The sequence below is a fragment of the Trichosurus vulpecula genome, chromosome 3 (genome assembly GCF_011100635.1).
Source record: "Trichosurus vulpecula isolate mTriVul1 chromosome 3, mTriVul1.pri, whole genome shotgun sequence".
NCBI lineage: Eukaryota > Metazoa > Chordata > Mammalia > Diprotodontia > Phalangeridae > Trichosurus > Trichosurus vulpecula.
Genome location: NC_050575.1, coordinates 409,217,629 through 409,239,896, shown reverse-complemented (window position 1 = coordinate 409,239,896; position 22,268 = coordinate 409,217,629). Strand labels below are relative to the sequence as shown.

Sequence of the window (22,268 nt, the reverse complement as noted above, 5' to 3'; positions counted from 1 at the left end):
TGATGGATTTGGCTTTCTGGTGTTGGGATACATATTTTGGTTTGGTCTTCCATGAAGAGAATCTGTTATATTTTGCGATTCAGAACTATGTCGGCATATTCATAGCAGCTGCAGCCACTGTAGGTATCGCACTGGCACTAGAGAAGGACAGTGATCATAGTTTATAAAAGAAAACTGAAGCTCAGAACAATTTTTATGATTTGCTCAAGGCTAACCAACCTGAAACACAACAGGACCTCAACTGTCATTTTTCTCCCTCTGGTCTTTTTGCCACACAATGGAGGGGACATATAAGTAGAAGCTGGGTGGTCATCAGTTTGGAAGTACTTCAAGAGGATTCCTGCATTAAGTGGAAGGCTGATTGGACTGTCTCTGTTTCACTGCAAACTTCAGGTTCTGATTCCAAATCTTCCTTGTTTAGGATAATGGAAACAAGAACAAGGAGTCTGAGTAACCCATTTTCTTTTCCATGTGTCTGTGCACTAGGGAACTCAGTACATGACATTTAAAGACCTAAGGTACTTAAGTCCCTACATGTCTTATGAGACAAAAATTAAAGTTTAACTTTGTCCTAAACAATATAAGGATAAAGAATGGGGAAATAACCAAAGCTTTAAGTATGACTAGGATTCCTGATCTTTCCCCTACTGATGGCCTCCCTCCCTATTTACCTTATAATTAACTATTTGTATTTATTTTGTATTTACAATGAGATATTTATCTATAGACAAATATATAGGCAGCTAGATGGCATGGTGGATAGAACACTGGGCCTGGAGTCAGGAAGACATGAGTTCAAACCTAGTCTCAGGCACTTACTATTATGTGATCTTGGGTAAATCACCTGTTTGCCTCAGTTTCCTCAACTGTAAAATGGGGATTAACAATAAAGTTCAAATGAGATAATTGTAAAGTCTTAGCACACTACCTGACACACAATAGATGCTACATAAATGTTAGCTATTACACATGTATATGTCATCTCTCCCAATGGATTGTCAAATTCTCAAGGGCAAAGATAGCTTCAACTATTTTCTTTATATCTTCAGCACAGAGAATGCTTAGCACAAAGACTCTTTCTAAATACTTGAGTAATCAATCAGCATTTTTCAAATTTGGTGTTCCAGTATAATTCTGGCCTATTTGTTTCACTATGGGTTGGTTTTTTTTTGTTTTTTTTTTTTGATAATTAGATCTATTTCTACGGGGAAAAAAAGAACCCTTTGGTATTTTGGTGTTACATTTTATAAATCAATTTTATAAGAATTATCCTTTTTATTATGCTAATCTGACAAATCTACAAAAGTTGAATATGCTCCAGTTGTTTAGTTGCTTTATTTTTTATCTCCACAATATAGCTCTTTATACAAGCCCCAAGAGTCCCAGCTAGGTCAGTTTATAAGGAAGGGATGCCTTTTGTTACTCTGATGACGAGTTAAGTGTCCTTTCAGGCTAAAGGTCTTTCCACATTCATTACATTCATAAGGTTTTTCTCCAGTATGAATTATCTGATGTTTAGTAAGAAGTCCTCTGAGGCGAAATACCTTCCCACAGTCATTACATTCATAAGGTTTTTCCCCAGTATGAATTGTCTGATGTACAGTAAGATGTCCTCTCTGGCTAAAGGCCTTTCCACATTCATTACATTTGTGAGGCTTCTCTCCAGTATGAATTCTTTGATGTAGAGTAAGGAGTTCTCTTAGGCGAAAGGACTTTCCACATTCTTTGCATTCATAAGGTTTCTCTCCAGTATGAATCCTTTGGTGTCGAGTAAACTGTTCTCTCAGGCAGAAGGCCTTCCCACATTCCTTACATTCATAAGGTTTTTCCCCAGTATGAATCCGCTGATGCCGTGTAAGGTATTCTCTCTGGTGGAAGGCCTTCCCACATTCATTACATTCGTAAGGTTTCTCTCCAGTATGAATCCGCTGATGTCGAGTAAGATCTGTACTCAGTAGGAAAGCCTTCCCACATTCCTTACATTCATAAGGTTTCTCTCCAGTATGAATCCTTTGATGTCGAGTAAGATCTGAGCTCAGGTGGAAGGCCTTTCCACATTCACTACATTCATAAGGCCTCTCTCCAGTATGGATTCTTTGATGTCGAGAAAGGTGTGCTTTCAGATGGAAGGCCTTCCCACATTCTTTACATTCATAAGGCTTCTCTCCAGTATGAATCCTCTGATGTCCAATTAGGTCTGTATTCAAGTGGAAGGCCTTCCCACATTCCTTACATTCATAAGGCTTCTCTCCAGTATGAATCCTTTGATGTCGAGTTAGCTCTGTGCTCAGGTAGAAGGCCTTCCCACATTCCTTACATTCATAAGGCTTCTCTCCAGTATGGATACCCTGATGTCGAGTAAGTTGTTCTCTCAGGTGGAAGGCCTTTCCACATACATTACAGTCATAAGGTTTTTCTCCAGTATGGATTGTCTGATGTTTAGTGAGAAGACCTCTGAGGCGAAACACCTTTCCACAGTCATTACATTCATAAGGTTTTTCCCCAGTGTGAATTGTCTGATGGACAGTAAGATGTCCTCTCTGGCTAAAGGCCTTCCCACATTCATTACATTTATGAGGTTTTTCTCCAGTATGAATCATCTGATGTCGAGTAAGATCTGTGCTGAGGTGGAAGGCCTTCCTACATTCATTACATTTGTGAGGTTTCTCTCCAGTGTGAATCCTCTGGTGTCGAGTAAGGTGTTCTCTTAGGCGGAAGGCCTTCCCACATTCCTTACAGTCGTAAGGCTTCTCTCCAGTATGAATTCTCTGATGTCCAGGAAGGTATCCTCTCTGGCTGAAGGTCTTCCCACATTCATTACATTCATAATGCTTTTCTCCATTATGAATTTTCTGGTGACGAGGAAGTTGTGAACCCTGGAGGAAGGACTTCAAAAATTCATAAGATTTCGTCTCAGGGTAAATTTTTGGATGGGAAGGAAGGAATGAGTTGTGGTTGAAAGGTTTCCCATGTTCGCTATAGTCAGGTGTCTCTCGTTTGTGAACTTGCTGAATTTCATTTAATTCTATAGTTTTGGAGGAAGCCTTCCCAGATTGATTACATTTGTGGGTTTTCTCTCCAATAATAACTTTCTGATGGGAACTGACAGTTGGGCTTAGGAAGATGGCTTTTCCACATTCATTAGGCTCACCAGGTTTCTCTCCAGAATCAAGTCCATGATATGCAATAAAGTCTGATTTAGATGTAGAAACTATCTCCCTAGAGCTAATTTTATGATCTTTCCTTGGTTCTAAAGATAAAATGAAGCACTCTCTGTCTACACTGTATTTGGGAAGATCCTGTTCTAGCGATATTTTATGTTGTGCAAAAAGCTTTGGTTCCAAACTGATACTTTGGACATATTTATCACTTGCACAACCCATCACTTTACTAGGAGCTTTCCTTTGGGTGGCATTTACTTGCTGGGAATTTTTATTCTCTGTCCTCTGCTGCCTTTCTAATCTGACATCATAGTTCCAGGCTTCTCTCAAGCTGGAAACACAGAGACCATCCTTTGTGAGTCTGTCCTGGAAGAACTGCTTTACAGAAATATCCAGTTTTGGAGATGAATCCTTGTTTTCAAACCTAGTCTCCCAATCTGAAAAAAAAAAAAAAAGAAAGAAGATGGAAATGTTCCCAGTACCCACTTGCTGTACACTTAGTCCTTGTTCTGTGCCTCTTCCACAAACAATTATTGTTCAACTTTAAAGGGGAGAACAAATCAGCCTTGGTAGTACAGTCACTTCCAGTCTAAACAAGATTTCCCATTGACCCTCACCTCCATCTTGTGAAGGAGGAAGGAGAGCCATCATAGTTTATAAAAGAAAACTGAAGCTCAGAACAATTTTTATGATTCACTCAAGGCTAACCAACTAAGACCTGAAACACAGTAGAACCTCAACTGTCATTTCTGTCCCTCTGGTCTTTTTGCCACACAATGCTGCTTCCACACAATGGAGGGGACATTTAAGTTGAAGCTGGGTGGTCATCAGTTTGGGAGTACTTCAAGAGGATTCCTGCATTAAGTGGAAGGCTGATTGGACTGTCTCTGTTTCACTGCAAATTTCAGGTTTTGATTCCAAATATTCCTTATGTTTAGGATAATGGAAACAAGAACAAGGAGTCTGAGTAACCTATTTTCTTTTCCATGTGTCTGTGCACTAGGGCACTCAGTATGTGATAAATAAAAGCACAAAGTACCTAGGTACCTACATGTCTTATGAAACAAGCATTAAAATTTAACTTAGCTTTAAATGGCAGGATGTAAAGATGAAGATTAGGGTCAGTCAATACATGTTTTTAAGCATTTATTATATGCCAGGCATTGTGCTAAGCACTGAGGATGCAAAGAAAGGCAAAAGATAGCTCCTGCCCTCGAGAAGCCCATAATTTAATAATGGGACCCCAACAAGCAAGGCACATACAGGATAAACAAGATGTTGTTAAGAGGGGGAAGACACTAGAATTAAGAGGGGTTGGGAAAATGTTTCCCGTAGGAGGTAAGATCTTAGGTGGAACTTGAAGGAAGCCAGGAGGTAGAGATGAAGAGGGATAGCACTCCAAGGATGGAAGACAGCCAGAGAAAATACTCGAAGCCAACAGATGGATGGTCTTGTTTGCGGAACAGTAAGGAGACCATTGTCACTGCATCTGAGAATACATGTGTGGGAAAGTAGAAAGGATTAAGAAGACTGAGAAGGTGTGTTTAGGGAGTAGGTTGGGAAGGGCTTTACCAACTAAAAAACAGGATTTGGGATCTGATCCTATCATGCTAACCTAAAGAGTGTGAGGTACCACCTCTGAGGGTCTTCCCCTCCCAGACTGATTCTTTTGGGAAGGCAAACTATGCCATCTTTTGGCTCAATTCTAACCTAGTCTTTAATTGCCAAACGGGTGCTGCCTCAGCAAACACACCTGGGAAATACCTTGGCTTAAAAAGGCCAAGGTCTCCCACTGCATCCTGGGCCATTGCCAGTAGTCTTGCTCTTGTACTCTGATGACTCAGGAGGAGTAAGGCTGATGACTTTGCACGGCTCTGCTTCACTTAAATCCAATTCACTTGCAAGACATCACCCTCTTGATATTAATGGTCCTCTTTGAGAAGAGAGGATGATCAACAGCCACCAATAGCCTTATATCACTATTTCTTTTACTCTGGCAGCTAGAGGTCACCACGGTGCACCTAGCACTGCATCTGGGGTTAGGAAGACCTGAGTTCAAATCCAACCTCAGATACTTCCTAGCTGGGTGACCCTGGGCATATCACTTAACCTCAGTCTGCATCAGTTTTCTTATCTATAAAATAGGATAATATCACCTACTTCCTGTGGTTGCTGCAAGGGTAAAATGAGATATTTACAAAGCATTTATATATACATGTATATTTATTATTAAATACCTATAATATGGAATGCATTTCATGTCATTGGTAGCTTTCATTTCCTTTTTTAAGAAGTGTTTGCTCATGTCCTGTGATCATTCATCATTGAAAAAGGCCTCTTGGTCCAACACCTTCATGTTTAGATTAAAGTGAAACTTCTGCACCTGCTTGTCCTAATCTCTGTGTGTGAAAAAGTCTGAAAACTTTCTCCCCTCTCTGAAACAGTCTCTTTTCTGTTTGAGGGTCACCTCTGTCTCTCTAACCAGAAGGGAACTGTTGTTGCAGTTGTCATTGTTCACACAATGAGGCATCTACTAGAGAATGGCTTACGGTCTTCTGTACTTGGGCCAAATTGCTACACAGTTTAGATCTGAGAGGGAGAGTTTCCCCTAATGAGGGTTTCCTGTCTTACTCTAGTTATTTTGTTTTTCTGAAAAAGTTTTTGAACTTTATGGAACTGCAATTGTCTATTTGATCCTTTAGGATCACCTCCATTTTTTGCTGGGTTGTGAATTTTTGTCCTTCCATTCTCCTCCTCTATTTTTTTTTCCTGATAGGCCCTTTCATACTTAAGTAGCATCTTCACAGGCGCTCACTGGGGAATTGGGTATAAAATGCTCACTTATGCCCACTCCCAGGGAAACAGCTCTTCAGTTTTCCCTGCAGTTCTTGTCAAATAGGGAGTGATTCATCCAGTGGTTTATGCTCACCCAACCCTGGAATACTGTCTCTGGAAGAAGGATAAGGGCTCAGAGAGAAGAAGTTACTATGCCCAAGATGAAGGAGAGAGAAAGAAAACATCTGAGGAGTTTGAGTCACTAGGCCTGGGTAAGAGCAACTTCAGGTACTAAAAACAACAAAAAATCCCCCAAACATGGCAAATGTCAATACTGTGCCAAAGATGTCTGAGAGATCAAATAACCTACTTGTGTGTCAGAGATGGAGAATGGCACACTTCAGGATTTTCAAGGAAAAGATGGGAAGACAGGCTGTAAACAATAGGCCAAGGACCTTGACTCCATTTTCTGGCAAAACTTTAAAATGTATCATTGAGGTAATGGTTGGTCAATGTCTAGAAAAGGCAGTGGGGATCACAAAGGGCTGGCCTGGCTTCCAGAAGAACAGGTCATGCTACCTGGACTCCATAGTACCAAGCTACCTTGGCCCTGACTCCCCATCTTTTCATTCAGGGTTTATATAAAAGTGCTAATGATGAATAATTACAAAGCAATGTTTGCAGAAATAAAGGAAGGTCAAGATGATTGGCAAGATCTTCATCAAAAAGGATGATGTTACCTGAATTCATCTACAAATTCAACGTTATATGCTAATCCAATGGCCAACGGGATACCTCATGAAAAATAAAAACAATAAAATTCTTTTTTTTTTGAGGGGGGAAGGCAGGGCAATTGGGGTTAAGTGACTTGCCCAAGGTCACACAGCTAGTAAGTGTGTCAAGTGTCTGAGGCCAGATTTGATCTCAGGTACGCCTGACTCCAGGGCTGGTGCTCTGCTCACTGCGCCACCTAGCTGCCCCAAAACAATAAAATTCTTAATAATAAATAGATACAGCATTTTGAGTAATTAGTGAAAAAAGTAGAGATGCAGGGAACCTAGCACTGCCATATCTCAAGTTATTTTTTATATCAATCAATCAGAATTTCAAAGCCATAGAAAAATAACGTATAAAGTTTTGATATCTCTCTAGGCAGAGAGCTGACCCAAATGTATACAACCAAAAGCCATTCTCCCATAGATAAAGGGTCAACAGGTATCCACAAATGTGGTTCCACTGTGGCTAAGAGAATAATATACATATCTGAGATCTGAGAGTCACCTGGAGAGAGATGGTCATTGAACATGGCAGCTAATGAGGTCACCAAATGGGAGAAAGAAGAGAAATGAGAAAAGGACCCAGGACAGAGGCTGGAGGGATACCTACAGTTAATGCTATGGATGAAGATCTGGCACAGGAGACTGGGAAGGAATGGTTGGAAAAGAAAGGAAAGAACAATTGCCCAAAAATCCAGAGAGGTGAGAAAAGAATGTCCAGGAAGAGAGTGTGATAGAGTGTCAAAAGCTGTTGAGAGGTCAAGAACAAGGAGGACTGAGGAAAGGCAGGTAGAATGGGGACTCTGGAGAGAATAGTTTCTGTTGAATGGGGAGTTTGGAAACCAGATACTGGAGGGTTTAGGAGAGAGTGAGAGAAGTGGAAATAGCTTTACCATGGTGAGATGAGAAGGAGAGGAGAGATACAGGACAATAGCTGGAGAGGATGGTCAGATCAAGCCAGGGTTTGCTAAGGATGGGGAAGTAACCAGCAGATAAGGAGAGCCTGAAGACTGGGGGTGGTGGGGGAGGTAAAGGAGGGAGAAATCTACTGTAGAAGAAGGAGAGGATGGGATCGAGGACACCTGCAAAAGCTACGACCTTGGTAAGGAGAGGAGTGGAATAAAGGAAGAGATCATAGTAGAGGATGTTAGAGATACATGAGATGTGCAGATGGGGAGAAGAGGTAGCTTGTGGTAAATGGCCTTGACTGCTGAGAGCATGGAGGGAGGCCTGAGAAATAGCTGCTGTGGTGAGTGACATGGAGAATTAATTAGGCAGGAGTAGGACTGGGCTGATGCAGTGGCCAATCAACATTTATTAAGCACCTCCTATGTGCCAGGCACTGTGCTAAGCCCTGTGGATACAAAAAGAAGCAAAAGACAGTCCCTGCTCTCAGGGAGCTTCCCATTTAAGGGGGAGCCAACAGGCAAACAAGTCTAGATTAGGATTAGGAACAACCTTCAAAGGACTTGAATAAGGAAGTGTAAGACTTGTGAGTGCAGAGTGAGATCAAGGGTGTGACCAACCCTAGGGATAGTGAAGGAGATGAGTGAGGAATTAGAAGACTGGACCAACATATGGACTGTTGTTCTTGGAAGGAGGACAGGAGTAGGCAGAGGAGGAAACCATGAGGCAGCCATGAAAGTCCCTGAGAAAGAGGTGAGAATGTCTTGGGGGTGGGGTAGGGAAGGAAGTGATAGTGATGGTGGGAGAGGAGAAAATGGAAAGGAGAAGGGAGAGAAATACAGAGAGAGAGAGAAGGAAAGGGGGGGAGGGGGGAGGAAGAGAAAGAGAGAGAGACAGAGAGAGAGAGACAGAGAGAGAATGAAAATAGATATTGTGGAAGTGTTAAGAGAGATACAGAATTCTGATTCACCCACTAGTGACTGAGTCAGTGGTTATGAAAGAAGGTACATTATAAAGCAGTAATCATCAAAAGTGATTGGTGTTGGTGAAAAAAAATATAAATCAGTGAAATATATAAGAACCCACACAAGGCAGCACAGTGAATAGAGTGCTGGGCCTGGAGTCAGGAAGACCTGAGTTCAAATCCAGCCTCAGATGCTTACTAGCTGTGTGACCTAGGGCAAGTTACTTCACCCTGTTTGACTCAGTTTCCTCATCTGTAAAATGTACTGTTCCAGCATCTCTGCCAAGAAAACCCCAAAATGGGGTCATGGAGTGTCAGACATGACCTGAAACAAACGGACGATGACTACAATGACAACAACATCAAAGTGTACTAGTCGTTAGATAAACCTAAGACCACAAACTACTAGGGCAGCAGCTTTTAATCAGTAGGATCTACTGGGAAAGTCTCTATCTGGCCACTGGACCCAGAAGGCCCTGGAGGAGAAAGTGAGGTTGGTTACCTTGCACAGCCCTCTCTCACTCAAATCAAAGTCAAGTGCAAGTCATGTCATCATTTCCCTCATGTCATGGTATTCTTTGAGCACCAAGGACAAACATGACCTGTGAGTAGCTTAGCCTCTCCTCTCCTCTGCTCTCCTCTCCTCTTCCCAACCCCTCCCCTCCTCTCCTCTGTTCTGCTCTCCTCTCCCCTCCCCTCTTTTCTTCTCCTCTCCCTTCCCTTCCCCGGCCCTTCCCTCCTCTCCTCTCCTTCTCCCTCCTCTGCCCAAAGGAAGGTACATTTTTAACTTTGGATTTACTAGCTAGATTTCTTTCTCAAAAACCAAGCCACCCAACTCACTCAGGAGCTCATAGATTGGACAACAGGTCCCTGCCCTTCTAGCACAGAGTGAATTTAAATACTAAATAGCCACTGTTTCTCTTTCGGGCAGGAACCCTGAGGGTTTTCTCCTCCTAGTTGGATTTTTTTTTTTTTTTTAGTTTTTGATTAAAGGGGCCATCCCTTGATTAACTTTTTCAAGAGGCCTACTCACTGAATGGGTGTTACCTCATTCAAAGTGAGAAGCTGAAAAGACCTTGGCCTGAAAGAGCTAGGGTCTCCCAAGGCACCCTGGGCCATCTCCAGTTGTCCTGGTGAATATCAGGCCACTGGACCCAGATGACTCTGGAGGAGAAAGTAAGACTGGTGACTTTGCACAGCTCTCCCTCCCTCACTCAAATCAAAGTCAACTGTAAGTCATGTCATCATTTCCCTGATGACATGGTCATCTTCGAGAACAAAGGACAAATACAACATATAGCACAATAACTTACAAAGGAATAAAACAATCTAAACATAAAAGTTCTCATTCTTTAAAAAAAAATAGAGGAAAAGAGAAAGTCCTATCTTTTATGGCAAACTAGACACAGATAAGAGATTATAAAAGATAAGACGATTTTGAGTGTATGAAATCTGAATTTAAAAATGGTGGCCTGAATAAAAATGTAGCCAGACTTAAGAAAATTTTGGGATTGGGAAAAAATCTTTCCATCAAGTAACTCTGAAAGAAGTCCAATATTCAAAATCTATAGGGAATCCATTTTAGACTGGGTCATTCCCCATGAGGTAAGTGGTCAAAGGTTAAAAACAAACTCTTCTTAAGAGAAAAAAAATGTTACAAATCTCTACTAGCAGAAATACAATGAAAACAAAACTAGGGCTTATCGCCTCCCCCTCATCAAGCTAGCAAGATAGTAAAAGGTGGATGGAAAGAGCCAATGCCAGAGGGACCAACATCCTGCCAGTGGGGCAAGGACATTTAGGACTGCTCTAGAAAACATTTCCCATTAGGAAAGCAGACAAGCTACTGCTAAGACCTTGAACCAGGCAAACCCACTGCTAGGCACAAGAGACAGACAATCAAAGTGCTGACAGCAGAACTATCTGTAGAGACAAAAAGGTGCCTTCTGACTGGGGAGAATGGCAGACCAAATCTGGACACTGGAACACCCAATATGATGAAGTCAGAAGAATGCAGAAAGACCCCCAGAAACAATAAAGAAAGGCGGGTTGAGGGGACAATGGTGGGAAGGAGGCCAGCACTTCAGAGGAAAGACCTATGTGATTATGTTAAGAGAAGGAAACCCTAAGAAAGAAATGGGAGGTTCCAGGTGCTGTCTGTCCATCTGTCACAATTCCTCCAGGAGAGGGAGCTGCTTCTGGGGGGTTTCTTGAAATGGAAATAGAGTCCTCTGAGAAGACGCTGTTTATTGGGAATTGATTTTGACTTCAAAACAAAGTATCAACCAAAAATATGTAGAAGAATTCTCTTTTGAAAATACCTTTTCTTGGGGTTTTAAGTTTTTTTTTCTTTAAGAAAAAAGTGACTGTCATATAATTCTGAGAAAATACACAGAGAAGAGAGTTAAGGAAGAGAGGCAGGCTGAGGATGTGCTATCACAGAAAGGAGGGACAGAGAAATACAGTTCTGAGGAAGGAGCACAGGGTCTGGGGTTTGAATGCGGACTTGGCCTCTGGCTGCCTAGGTGACCTTGGCCAAGTCACTACACTCTGTGAGGGGCCCTGAGGGCCCTGCCATCTCTCCACTGAGGGTCCTAAGAGCCACACTGACTTCTGAATGGGCCTCCATTTTCAGAAAACCTGGGCTTTCTCCCACAGGCTTCGGTCCCATGACTGACTGGCAGAGACACAAGGCCTCCACCACCTGAGGGTGAGTCAGTCACTCACCCAGACAGCTGCTCATTGGGACTCCCCCCTCTGGCCTCCAAGGTGCCTCTCCTTGCTCCAGTTGGTGGATCACCTCTGGCTTGGATGCGGCCAGTCCTGTTCAAAGACAATGGGAGTCTTAAGATAAAGAAGGAGAAGTGGAAGTTTCCAAACAAGCTCAGATCCCGAAGAATCACCCCCAGAAAGGATGAAAAAGAGCCAAGAATAAAAGGGAGATTCAAGGAAAACCAACAGACAGCCCAGGAAGCTGCTGCATGTGATCCAGGACTCCAAACAAAGATGGATCCAAGACCAGGGAGGAGTGTGAGGACCAGGATCTCCAGGCTTGGATGCCTTGGGCTGCTCAGGGTCCCTTGCACACCCTCTCCTCTAAGGTGCATGCTCCCCAAATCCATCTCCCAATCTGTACCCTGTGATCCTCTTCCCCTGAGTCCCAATCCCAATCTCCTCCACTCCTCCCCCCACCCCGCCCTCCCACTTCATTTGGAGGTTCCCTCCAGGACCCAAACTTGGCAGCTCCACGCCATGGATACTGCTAACCTTCACAAATGCTCCCCTCCATGGCCACAAACTCTGAAATGTCCCTTTTATCATCCCACCTCTCCCTCTCCCTTCTGCCCCTTATCCCCCATTCCCCTCAGCTCTTTCCCAGGCCATTCTCTCTCTAAACTTTTTGGTCCCTTGGTCCCTGATCTGGGAAACCCTCGACGTCTTATCATCCATCACACCTTGCCTGGGTGGGTGGATGGTAGGATTGTTCCGACCAACCATCTGCCTCCTATTCATGGGCTGGGGAGCAGAGCTCAAGAAAATCACCCCCTTCAGCTTCTGTCTAGCACAAATTCGTGTTAGGTAATCTCACCTGCCCCGCCCCCACCCCCCAGCATGCTCCCAGAATGGCTGCCCCCCCCTTCTCTCCCCAAGCCTCTCACAAGGCTCCTTTCCCCCCACCCCATCGGGGCTACTCTGTAGCCAATCCAGCCTCCACAAAGCTGTTTCCCTAAGGCTCAGGTCTGAGAGACTACTCTCTGCTCTGGCATTCCTAGTTCTTCCTGCCCTGGCCCCTGGCTTCTGCCTTCCTTCCTCTTCCTGCACTGTGCTCCTGTCTACATCCGGCACAGCCTCATCAGGCTGCCTTCCCTGCCTTAACCCTCTGACTAAGCACAGTTCTGACCTTGCGCCCACTCTGCATAGACCCTGTGTCTTGCACACATCTCTTTCTCCCTTGCACAGCAGGTTTCTCATCAAGATTCGCTGCATTGTTCCCTGGGAAGAAGAAGCCAAAGGGTTCCCCAGTCATGCCCAGGTGTCCCTCCACTTGAGCCCCATCACCTCCAGCCCCCATCTGCTATCGAAGTGTCCTCCTTCTCACAGTCGGCCCTTTGCTATCTGACCTCAGACTAGAACCACTCTCTCTCCTGACTGTGTGCCCAGACAGCCTCTCTCTGCCCTCATCCCAGATGGTGCAACCTCTAAAATCCCCATGAATCCCCTCTCCTTCCAGGCATGTCTATGACCCTGCTCTCATCAACATCTGGAACTTCCATGAAAGATTTCCACCCCCGCACCACTACACAGCACCTGGCTATTCCCCAATGGACATCCTGGTGGTCTCTCAAACCCAACATGTCCACAAGGAAACATGCCATCTTTCCCCCCAAGCCCTCCTCTCTCCTCAGACTCTCCTCCTCAGAGGCTTTTTGATTCCACCTCATCTCTACTCGCCTCCCCCCTGGCCACAGCTTCAGGTTGATCCCTCCACACAGCTCTCCAAGTGGCATCCCTCACACACTACTCTGACCACTGCACCTCCCTGCTCAAGGAGACCTGGCATGAAATACAAACCCCCTTCACAGTCTGACCCCAGCCGCCCCCTCTCCATACAGGGCAGTCAGCTGGCAGAATCCTCAGCTCCATCCTTATCCTACACAAGGGTCAACACGATGCCCTCGAAAGTACTGGTGCCCTTACCCAGCCCCCGAGAAACTACTGGGATTGACTTAACTGTGTTCATGGTGTTTCCCTCCATCTTCCCTCCCTAGCAGAATGTAAGTTCCTGGGGGGCACGGACTGTTCCTTCTGTATTGGGCTCCCAGCACCTAGCACAGGACCTGGCACACGTCCAAGAGGATGAGGACTCCCTGGTCTCTGAAGGGAAACAGTCGCTTCTAAGCCTTTTACCAAGGAAGGACCCAAAGCCCCCTGTGGGGGCCGGGGATGGGGAGGCAGAGCCTGAGTCTCAGGGAGAAGCCTTCCTCACCCAGGCAGAGCAGGTTGTGGTAGGTCTCCAGCATCACGTCGCGATACAGCTCCTTCTGAGAAGGGTCCAGGTAAGCCCACTGCTCCTGTGTGAAGACCACCACCACATCTTGGAAGGTCACTGGCTCCTGAAACACCAAATGACTTTGATTGTGTGTATCTGGGGACCAGCCTCGAATGGACCTGGGAGTAAAGGACCCAGAAAATGTGTGGAGGGGTGCGGTTCTTGGGGTTCTGGCCTTACTGAGATCCATCCAAATATCTATCAATGCTTTGGCTGGTAACAACTTCTGAATCATGTAATTAAAGATTTATCCTTGTGAGAGAAACAGCATGGGGAGGAAAGAAGGAGGCTGGATTGGAGGTCACAAGACCTGGATACCAATCTACTTATTGTGACCTTGAAAAAATCACCAGGCCTGCTGGGAGTCAGTTTTCTCATCTAAAAAATGAGGGGGGTTGGGGGGATGTCCATAAATTGGGAAATGGCTCAACAGCTAGTGGTATATGATTGTGATGCAGTACTATTGTGCTATAAGAAAGAATGAGCAGGATGCTCTCAGAAAAACTGGGACGTCTTACATGAACCGATGCAAAGTGAAGGGAGCAGAACCAGGAGAACATCGTACACAGTAACAGCAACGACCAAACGATGATCAACTGTGAATGACTTAGGATGATCCAAGACAATTGTAAAGGACTCATGATGAAAAATTTTCTCCAGCTCCAGAGAAAGAACTGATGAACTCTGAGTGCAGAATGAAGCAGATTTTTTAAACGTTTTTTTTGTAACGTGGCTAACATGAAAATGTTTTGCATGCCTTCATGTGTGTAATGGGTATCACAGTGCTTGACTTCTCAAGGGATGGGAGAGGGAAGGAGAGATTTTTGAAGCTCAAATTTTAAAAATGAACGGTTTAAAAAAGTGCTTAGCTTAGTGCCTGGTATACAGTAGGCACTTTTTGACTATTTTAAAAAAAAGAGAAAGGGAAGAGTTGGTTAGACTAGATAATCCTCAGGGTCTGTTCTGACCCTGGAGTCCCGTGATCCCCACTTTGTACTTCTCATTTTGCTAACCCTGATTTACAGGTATTTAATATCCCCACTATACAGATGGGAAAACTGAGTTTGGCAAAGCCCCACTGTCAAATGAACAGCACCTGAGCAAAGGCTCACACCCAGCTCTTTGCACTCCCAGGTTCCTATGCTCTCCATGACTCCATCTTGCCTCTTGGGCCAATGGCTAAGATCTCCCCTTTATTCTCACCCTCCCTACATTGGCTTTCACCAAATCACATCTCCTAGTGAGACACACAACATTACCATCAGCTGTCATGCTCTGAAGAGGGATTCCCTATGGGCTGAGGTCCCTGATGCTCTTGTTTGCAGATGGCACTGAGGCTTAGGCCATGGCAGAGCTTCAACCATCCACACAGGTCTGGTCCATCGACATGGCTGTCCTGCAGTCAGACCCAAAGCTTTCAATTCAACACTGGCCCATCTTTTTAAACAGCAATATTCTTGTGATGAGGGAGGGAAGGCTGTGAGACACCCAGAACTGAAGGTGAGCATCCCCACAGGGAGATGGAAGGGCATGGGATGGGCATGAGAAGAGGTGAAGGATATCATCAGACAAAATGTGTGCTAGAGGGGAGAAGTGATAGACTGTCTGGGCACTCCCAGGATGGGCTCTGCATTCCAACACAACTCAAGGAAGGCTTCCAGCACACTGGGAGGACTTTGTGGGGCAAACTTATGGGAGGATCTGGGAGCAGCCAACACGGATGGGTTATGATCTCTATCAGTGAAGGGCATACTCACCCTGCCCACCCCCCCCACCCCCCCCGCATATCAATGATAAAACAGATCCATTGGGTGCTTAGTATAGAAGCAATGTGGCAACAACTCTCAAGCTAATTCCAAATATTTCTACTAAATAACCAAGGCTGAGCCTTCCCATTCTTCCTAACTGCATAATTACCACAAACAGGTTCATTCAAATGGGTTTTCTACAGCAACTCCCACAGGGCAAATCTCCTTTTACCCAAAAACATGAACTTCAAGACACGGTTTGTTCAGATGCTGAAAAAACTGTCAGAAATTAAGCCATTGGCCCTGATCATGAGCCATATTTACATTCTTGTGATAAAGGATATTTATCCTGACCTTTGTGTTCCCAAAGCTCTTTCATACAGTTACAGATGTGGGAACATGACTTGTCCAGAGTCACAGGCCAGTAAGGACCAGAGGTCACACTCAGGTCCAGAGCTCTTCCCACTGAACCACTCTGCTGTCTCTATCCTCTGATTTGCCTAACAACTAGGCAGGGCAGACACTGCAGGGAGTTGTTAGGTGACCAACAGCTGGTAAGTGAAGGAGCCAAGATAGAGCTCAGGACACCTCCTCTGTCCTCCTGAAGCCAGGACCCATACTGGGTGGCCCGGGAAAGTCAAACTTGGCAGGTCCAGCCTCAAACACCCCAAAGGGGACACTTAGCTCCCTTTTCTGAAGACTCGCCGGCCCTTTCGTCTACTCCAACTGACACAACACAGGCAAACACATATTCAGCCTTTATTTATCCCTGGTCTCCTCTCCTCTCGGCTTGGAATGGGGAGGACCTGGAGGCCAGAGCCTGTTCTACCAAGAATCCAGAACCTCAGAGATTGGAAGAGGGACCAGAGATGACGGGAGGGAGCTTGGTGCAGTGGCAAGAGGGTTCAATCGGAGGAACAGGGCTGAGTTCAAGTCTGGCGTTCAAGAATTCCAACTTGAGTGACCCTTGGGTAAGTCCTGATCTCTCTGGACCCATTTCCTCACCTGTAAAATAAGGCAGATGGAACTCGATGGTCTGGGAGGCCCCTTCCAGGGGCAGATATAGGTCCTAGGATTGAAATCTCTATAGCTTCCTAACAAGGAGTCGGCCAGCTCCAGTGGACGCTCTCCAGGGTTGGGGAACTCACTGCCTAACAGAACCCACAGCACTTCTGGATGGTTCTAATTCTCGGGAGCTGTTTCTAACACCAAGACCACACAGAACCTATCTGGCTCCTCTTCCACAAGATGGCTTACAAACACTCAGCAACAGTTATCTTGGACTCCCTGACTCTCGACTTCTCCAGGAAAAGTGCACCTGACTCCTTCAATGCTTCCCCATGCCCTCCCCTCCCCCAGTGACATGAGTCCCAGGCCCTTTCCCTTCCTGGTCCCTCCACTGAACACCTGCCAGCTGCTCCATCCTTTGCTGGACCTGGGACTTCATTGGTTTGGGGACTGATCCCCTCCTTCAGTGCCCTCCCCTCCAGGCCTTCTCTTGTCCACCGCCACCCACAGCATCCAACCAAGGCACAGGAATGAGGCTCCTCCATGTCTTCCACTTCAGACTTTCAGGCTGTCCATCCCCCATCCATCATTCTGCCCACCTGAGGAGCCCACCCTCTGCCCAGGTCCCACAGGTCTTTCCCAACAGCCCTTAGCCATGTGAGTCACCAATGAACTGGGAGTCTTTCTGCTTCTGCCCTGGGTAACCCATAAATCCGAAGGCTCAGAACGAGGTATTTGACCACATAGTTTGTCTGAAAAGATATGTCTTTGAAAGCAAAAAGAAGTAAACCCAGTAATGATATTTTTATAATGTGAAATTTAATATAAACTTCCCAAAAGAAATTCAGTTTCACATAAATCCTTTTACTGGTTCTTTGTATTTTGGGATGTTTGCATTTATCAACGACTAATGAGTAAATTTATCTTATAATATCTTATCTTTATAATGAGTAAATTTATCTTAAATAAAAAGATCGATTGTTTTTACATTGATTGGGAAAAAATAAATTATTATTTTAAAAAATATTTAGAAAAAGATGGATCTTTGCTTAATCTCATCACAAACACATATAACCTCCCAGATCCCCTCCAGCTCATTCTCTCCCCCTCAATTCTAGGACTGACAGTCAAGGCCTGTCTCTGAGAGCTTTGCTGAGGGACCTGCTCCAGGGCTGCCCCCTATCCCCACATCCCAGACTTCTCCCCTTTAGCTGTGGAGCCCATTTCTGGAGCCATCCTGAGGCTCAGCATATCATCTGGGGCCACCAGGGGCCTCTACAGGAGGCCCCTAGCCCCAGAAAATCCCTCATGCAAGAAGTTCTCCCAAATAGCCAAGACAGTTCCTTTCCTATGGCTCACCTGGCATTAACAGTCACAGAAAAACAGGATTTCCTTTGAGGCTGCACGGATCATATGCACATAACCCAACCACGGGCAGGAGGCCCTTCTTGCGAGAGGAAAGCCCTTAACACAGGGCTTAGCTCTCTCAAGGCAACTACATCTTTGGAACTGACAAACAACTACTTATCAATATCCTTCTGAAAAGAGGGCTCCCTCCATCCAAATGTGATGGGATCCCTGGGGACTTCTCCCTCCCTAGTCTTGGGCATCTCAGCTGTAACTTTCCAGCCAGAGCAGGCTGATGGATGGAGACTCCTGCCCAATAGAATGACTCTAGAATGTGCCCCCCTCAAGATGCCTTGTTATGCCCATGCCCCAAATGTTGGCAATAATAACAAGTTGCACCCAGACTATTCCAACATATGTTTGGCCCAACCACAGGTCAAGTGACTTGCCTCATCCAATTGAATTATGTCCAAAACAAATTTCTTAAGACATCTGTAACTTTTTCTACTATAAAAATAAGTTCTGTAAATCACTCCTTTGTCTGAGTACTGGGTAGTCAGATGACCTGACTCATTGGCAATGGCTTGCCTTGCAAATAAATAAATCCTTATACTTAGAATTTGGAACCTCAGACTCTATTTCAGATAATAAAGAAAGGCGAGCAACAGGATACCCATCATACATATGAAATCATGCAAAACATATTTTTATATTATTCATGTTGCCAGAAAAAAAAATCTGCTTCAACCTGTACTCAGATTTTATCACTTCCCTCTCTCTCTCTCCCTCTCTGGAGGTGGAGAGCATTTTCATCATGACTCCTTTAGAATTGTTGTGGATCACTGGGTTGTTCAGAATAGTCAAGTCTTTCACAAATGATCATCATTACAATGCTGTTGTTACTGTGTACAAAGTTCTCCTGGTTCTGTTCACTTCACTCTACATCAAATCATACAAGTCCTCCTGGGTTTTTCTGAAAACACCCTGCTCATCATTTCTTATACAGCACAACAGTATGCCATTCCAATCCATTCCCCAAATGATGGGCAACCCCTCAATTTCCAACTCTTTGCAACCACAAAAAGAGCTGCTACAAATATTTTTGTACAAATAGGTTCTTTTCTCTCTCTCTCTTGATTTCTTTGGGATACAGACCTAGCACTGGGGCATGAAGCCAAATAGGCTAGACCAGTTCACAACTCCACCAACAGCGCATTAGTGTCCCAATTTTTCCTTATCCCCTCCAGCATTTATCATTTCCAACAGGTGTGAGGTGGTACCTCAGAGTTGCTTTAATTTTTATTTCTCTAATCAATACCATTTATAGCATTTTTAAATCTCTTCTGAAAACTTCCTGTTCGTATCCTTTGATCATTTATCAATTGGGGAATAGCTCTTATTTTTACAAATCTGACTCAATTCTCTATATATTTGAGAAATGAGACCTTTATCAGAGAAATTTCTGTAAAAAAAAAAAATTTCCCCCGGGTTCTTGCTTCTACTTTTGGGAACATTGGCTTTGTTTGTGCACACAGTGTTCTTCTCAGGCAAATCAAAGTTTGTTTTAATCCTTGCCCCTTTCAATCACGAAAGGCAGCACAGTCTGAAAGGGTGTCTCCCTACCCCCACAAGTAACAGGAACCTCCCACTTACCTGTTGGGCCCTGGCTCTCAGCACAGGGGCCATTTGTTCCTTTCCAAAGGTCACTCCTCTTGAGGAAGAACACAGGGCTGGGAAGGAGGTACAGGGAAAGAAAAGCTAATATTACCTTTGATGCTGAAAACAACCCAAGGGGCCAAAGAGAGATTATTTTGGTAGCTAAATAGAAAACAGATTGGACAGAGCAGAGACCTATAGCAAGAAGATTAATGAGGAGTCTATTCCAAGAGTCTAGGTGAAGTGATTAGTACCAAACTAGGGGGCTGATGCCCAGGGGATAGGAATAAGGAAACAAAAGAGACTCTGGACCCACAAAATAGGAAGGACCCGACAACTGGATCAGAAACACAAGGGGGCAACTTCCCTGCAGTCACTCAACTGAATGGGGAGGGGATGGGAAAAGAGCAGTAGACAGAAGGGAAGGGAGGAGATGGACAGGGCTGCTGGGCAAGAAGGTTACCTGAATGGAGGCAGATGACCCAGCTTCCCTACACCTTTTCTGGCCAAACTCTCAAGTTCAGACCAGACTGAAGGAGAATCAGGAAATCCAATGAGAAACAAGAGCAAGTGACTTCTTCCACCTGAGAACTAAACAAGAGGTCAGCCATAAGCTGGAGGGCAGACAGAAAGGGGGACACCAACAAGCTAGTGACATGCAGGAAAAGAAGCCTATAGTCTCCCAGTGGGACCAGAAGGCTAGAGACATGTATCACCTGGAAGGCTCTGATTCTGGAGGCAGGAAGAGCAGAGTGTGTCTCCAAGAAAGGCCCATGGCGGTTATAAATATGGGGGGTAGGGTCTGGGAAGCCTTAGCCTGGGACACCCTGGGTATCTCAAGTTCCTAGCACCTTGCCCTACGATGTCATAGGGGGCCCTGAAAATCCAATAATGTGAATTTTAGAGATCCAGAGGGGTTTGATCCTGGGAGGAGGTAAGTGTAAGAACCCAGGTGACCCAGTGTGAGACCAGGTAAAGCTAAAAGCTCATCCAAAGGCAAAGCAAGTGTTGGAGCCTGGTCTGGAACAAAGTTGCAATTCAAGAACTAACGAAAGAGAGAGGTGTGAATCAGGACACCAAACAGGATCAAAAATCACTGCTAATCTGGAGATTCTTCAAAAAGAGGAGAGAGCTAATGTTACACAGATGGCAAGCCTCAAGGGCAGGGGACATGGCCTTTCCTTAAGATCAGCATGCACACTTGGGAGAAATGAGATTTATACAATGAAATAGGAGAGAAATGGAAGAATGCAAACCTTAGGAGAGAAGGTGCTGACCCCAGCCAGCCCAAGCAAGGCAGAAGAGACCAACGAGAAATCGATGCCTGTGAGACAGCAAGACATTGAGACAACATCCAGAGACAGAAACAGAAGGAAAAAGAGCCTGGACCCTCCACGTCACCAAAGAAATGAAAACTCCCCGAGCTACGAGAATCAGAGTGTGAAGCAACCACCTCTGGAAGGGTCTTGGCCCCCCAAAAGCGATTCCTGCACCCAGGGCTGACAGGCAGGATCCCGAGTCCCGGCCTGGAACGGACTGCTCCCAGAGGCGCAAGGATAGGATTGCTGGCCGCAGACCTCCCCCTATAAAGCTGAGCCCGAGGACTGACGTGAGGTCCTGGGGTGCCCACGTGATAGGGCGGGGAAGAGGCAGTCAGCTTCAACCGGGGTAGGGGAGGATGCCGGCCCTTCGGGGTTGGGGGCGTCCCCTGGTGTGGGGGGGGGGGGGGCCGCCGGGATATGGGCCAAGAGAGCGGACACGACCCCAACCCTAGAGAGCTGGGGCGGGAGGAGCCTACGTGGGCTCAGCTGATTGACTAAAAAGGTTCTCAATAGAGGGAGTAATAGGGGGTGGGGCACGGGACGTTACCCTGCATCCCAAGCAGCCTTCCCGCCCCTCCCCGGGGCGTTCTAATGACAGAACCTCAGCCGCTAATTACCCTCTTAATTAAGGGGGGGGGGGGCGGGCGCTAGAGGTAGACCAGGCCGGGGTGGGGGCAGGGTCGCAGGGTCCAGAGGCCACTCCTGTAGCTGGCTGCTGAAGCCAGGACGACCTAAACGCCGGGGGAGGGTGGGGGGGAGGGAACTCTGAGAAGAGGAAGCGGAAGTCACGTGAGGGCCACCGAGGCGTCAGTCTCGGTTTCCATAGCAGCCCAGGGAGGGGTGGATGTGACTGCCGGGTGTGCACTGCTTCCTGGGAAACGTAGTTTGTAGGCTTGGGTAGGCTGCACGCATGCGCCCGATCTCTGGGCTCCTCTTTTTGGTCCCTGATTCTCCCCCTCCTCCTTTTTTGGGGGGCCTTTGGGAACCCTCCTCCTCTCGCTCTCCCTCCCTCAGCCGTGCAAAGCCGTGAGGCTCTGTCAGGGACTGGAGGTGGGAGATGGCGTGTCCCCCTCAAAGAAACACTTCAAGGGCGGGGTAGAGGCCGGGTGTGAAGGGCATTGAACGCCCAACACAGATAGGGGTTCTTAAGTGATCGTGGAGCCCCTTGGCGGCTGAGTACAGGGCAGAAGGGGAGGCGTGTAATAACGAGATGCGTGGCAGCAACAAGCACTAGGGCTCAGGGTTCCATGTGGCGGGGGCGGGGAGGAGCAGACTTTGAAGGCCTCCCATGGTGGGGAGGGTAAGGGTTAGATGGACTGGGTTTGGCCTCAGAGAGAAGAGTGAGCCGCAAAGGTGGGAAGGGGCGGTGGCTATGAGGCAACCCACCTGAGGATCCCGGAAGAAAACGCTGCAGAACCGGGGGGAGAGGAGGTTGGCAGGGATGGGTGGCTTCCTCCTCCTAGGAGGCCTCCAGTGTTCACCTGGAAATAGCCGGCATTCCGCTTGTTCTGTTGGCTGGATGGGCCCAGGGGACGGACCCCTGGCTGGTGGGTCA

At 46.0% G+C, this 22,268-nt stretch overlaps 1 protein-coding gene across 1 annotated transcript; it reads right to left on the bottom strand.

The window, feature by feature from the left end:
• Positions 1-1,312: 1,312 nt before the first annotated feature.
• LOC118841071 (zinc finger protein 345-like) lies at positions 1,313-21,000 on the bottom strand. The gene is made up of 6 exons (XM_036748485.1): positions 20,648-21,000; positions 19,855-19,982; positions 19,389-19,465; positions 13,570-13,696; positions 11,310-11,405; positions 1,313-3,598 (listed from the first exon to the last, which is right to left on the bottom strand). The coding sequence occupies exons 3-6, from the start codon at positions 19,419-19,421 to the stop codon at positions 1,392-1,394; spliced, it is 2,463 nt and encodes an 820-aa protein (XP_036604380.1). The 5' UTR covers positions 19,422-19,465; positions 19,855-19,982; positions 20,648-21,000; the 3' UTR covers positions 1,313-1,391.
• Positions 21,001-22,268: the final 1,268 nt, after the last annotated feature.

Excerpts from the sequence above, each read along its gene's own strand:
- LOC118841071 (XM_036748485.1), bottom strand. The coding sequence starts at position 19,421 with ATGGCCCCTGTGCTGAGAGCCAGGGCCCAACAG. Across the intron at positions 13,697-19,388 it reads TGAGAGCCAGGGCCCAACAG|GAGCCAGTGACCTTCCAAGA; the intron begins GTAAGTGGGAGG and ends TTGGTGTTTCAG. Across the intron at positions 3,599-11,309 it reads CCCAATGAGCAGCTGTCTGG|ATTGGGAGACTAGGTTTGAA; the intron begins GTGAGTGACTGA and ends TTTTTTTTTCAG.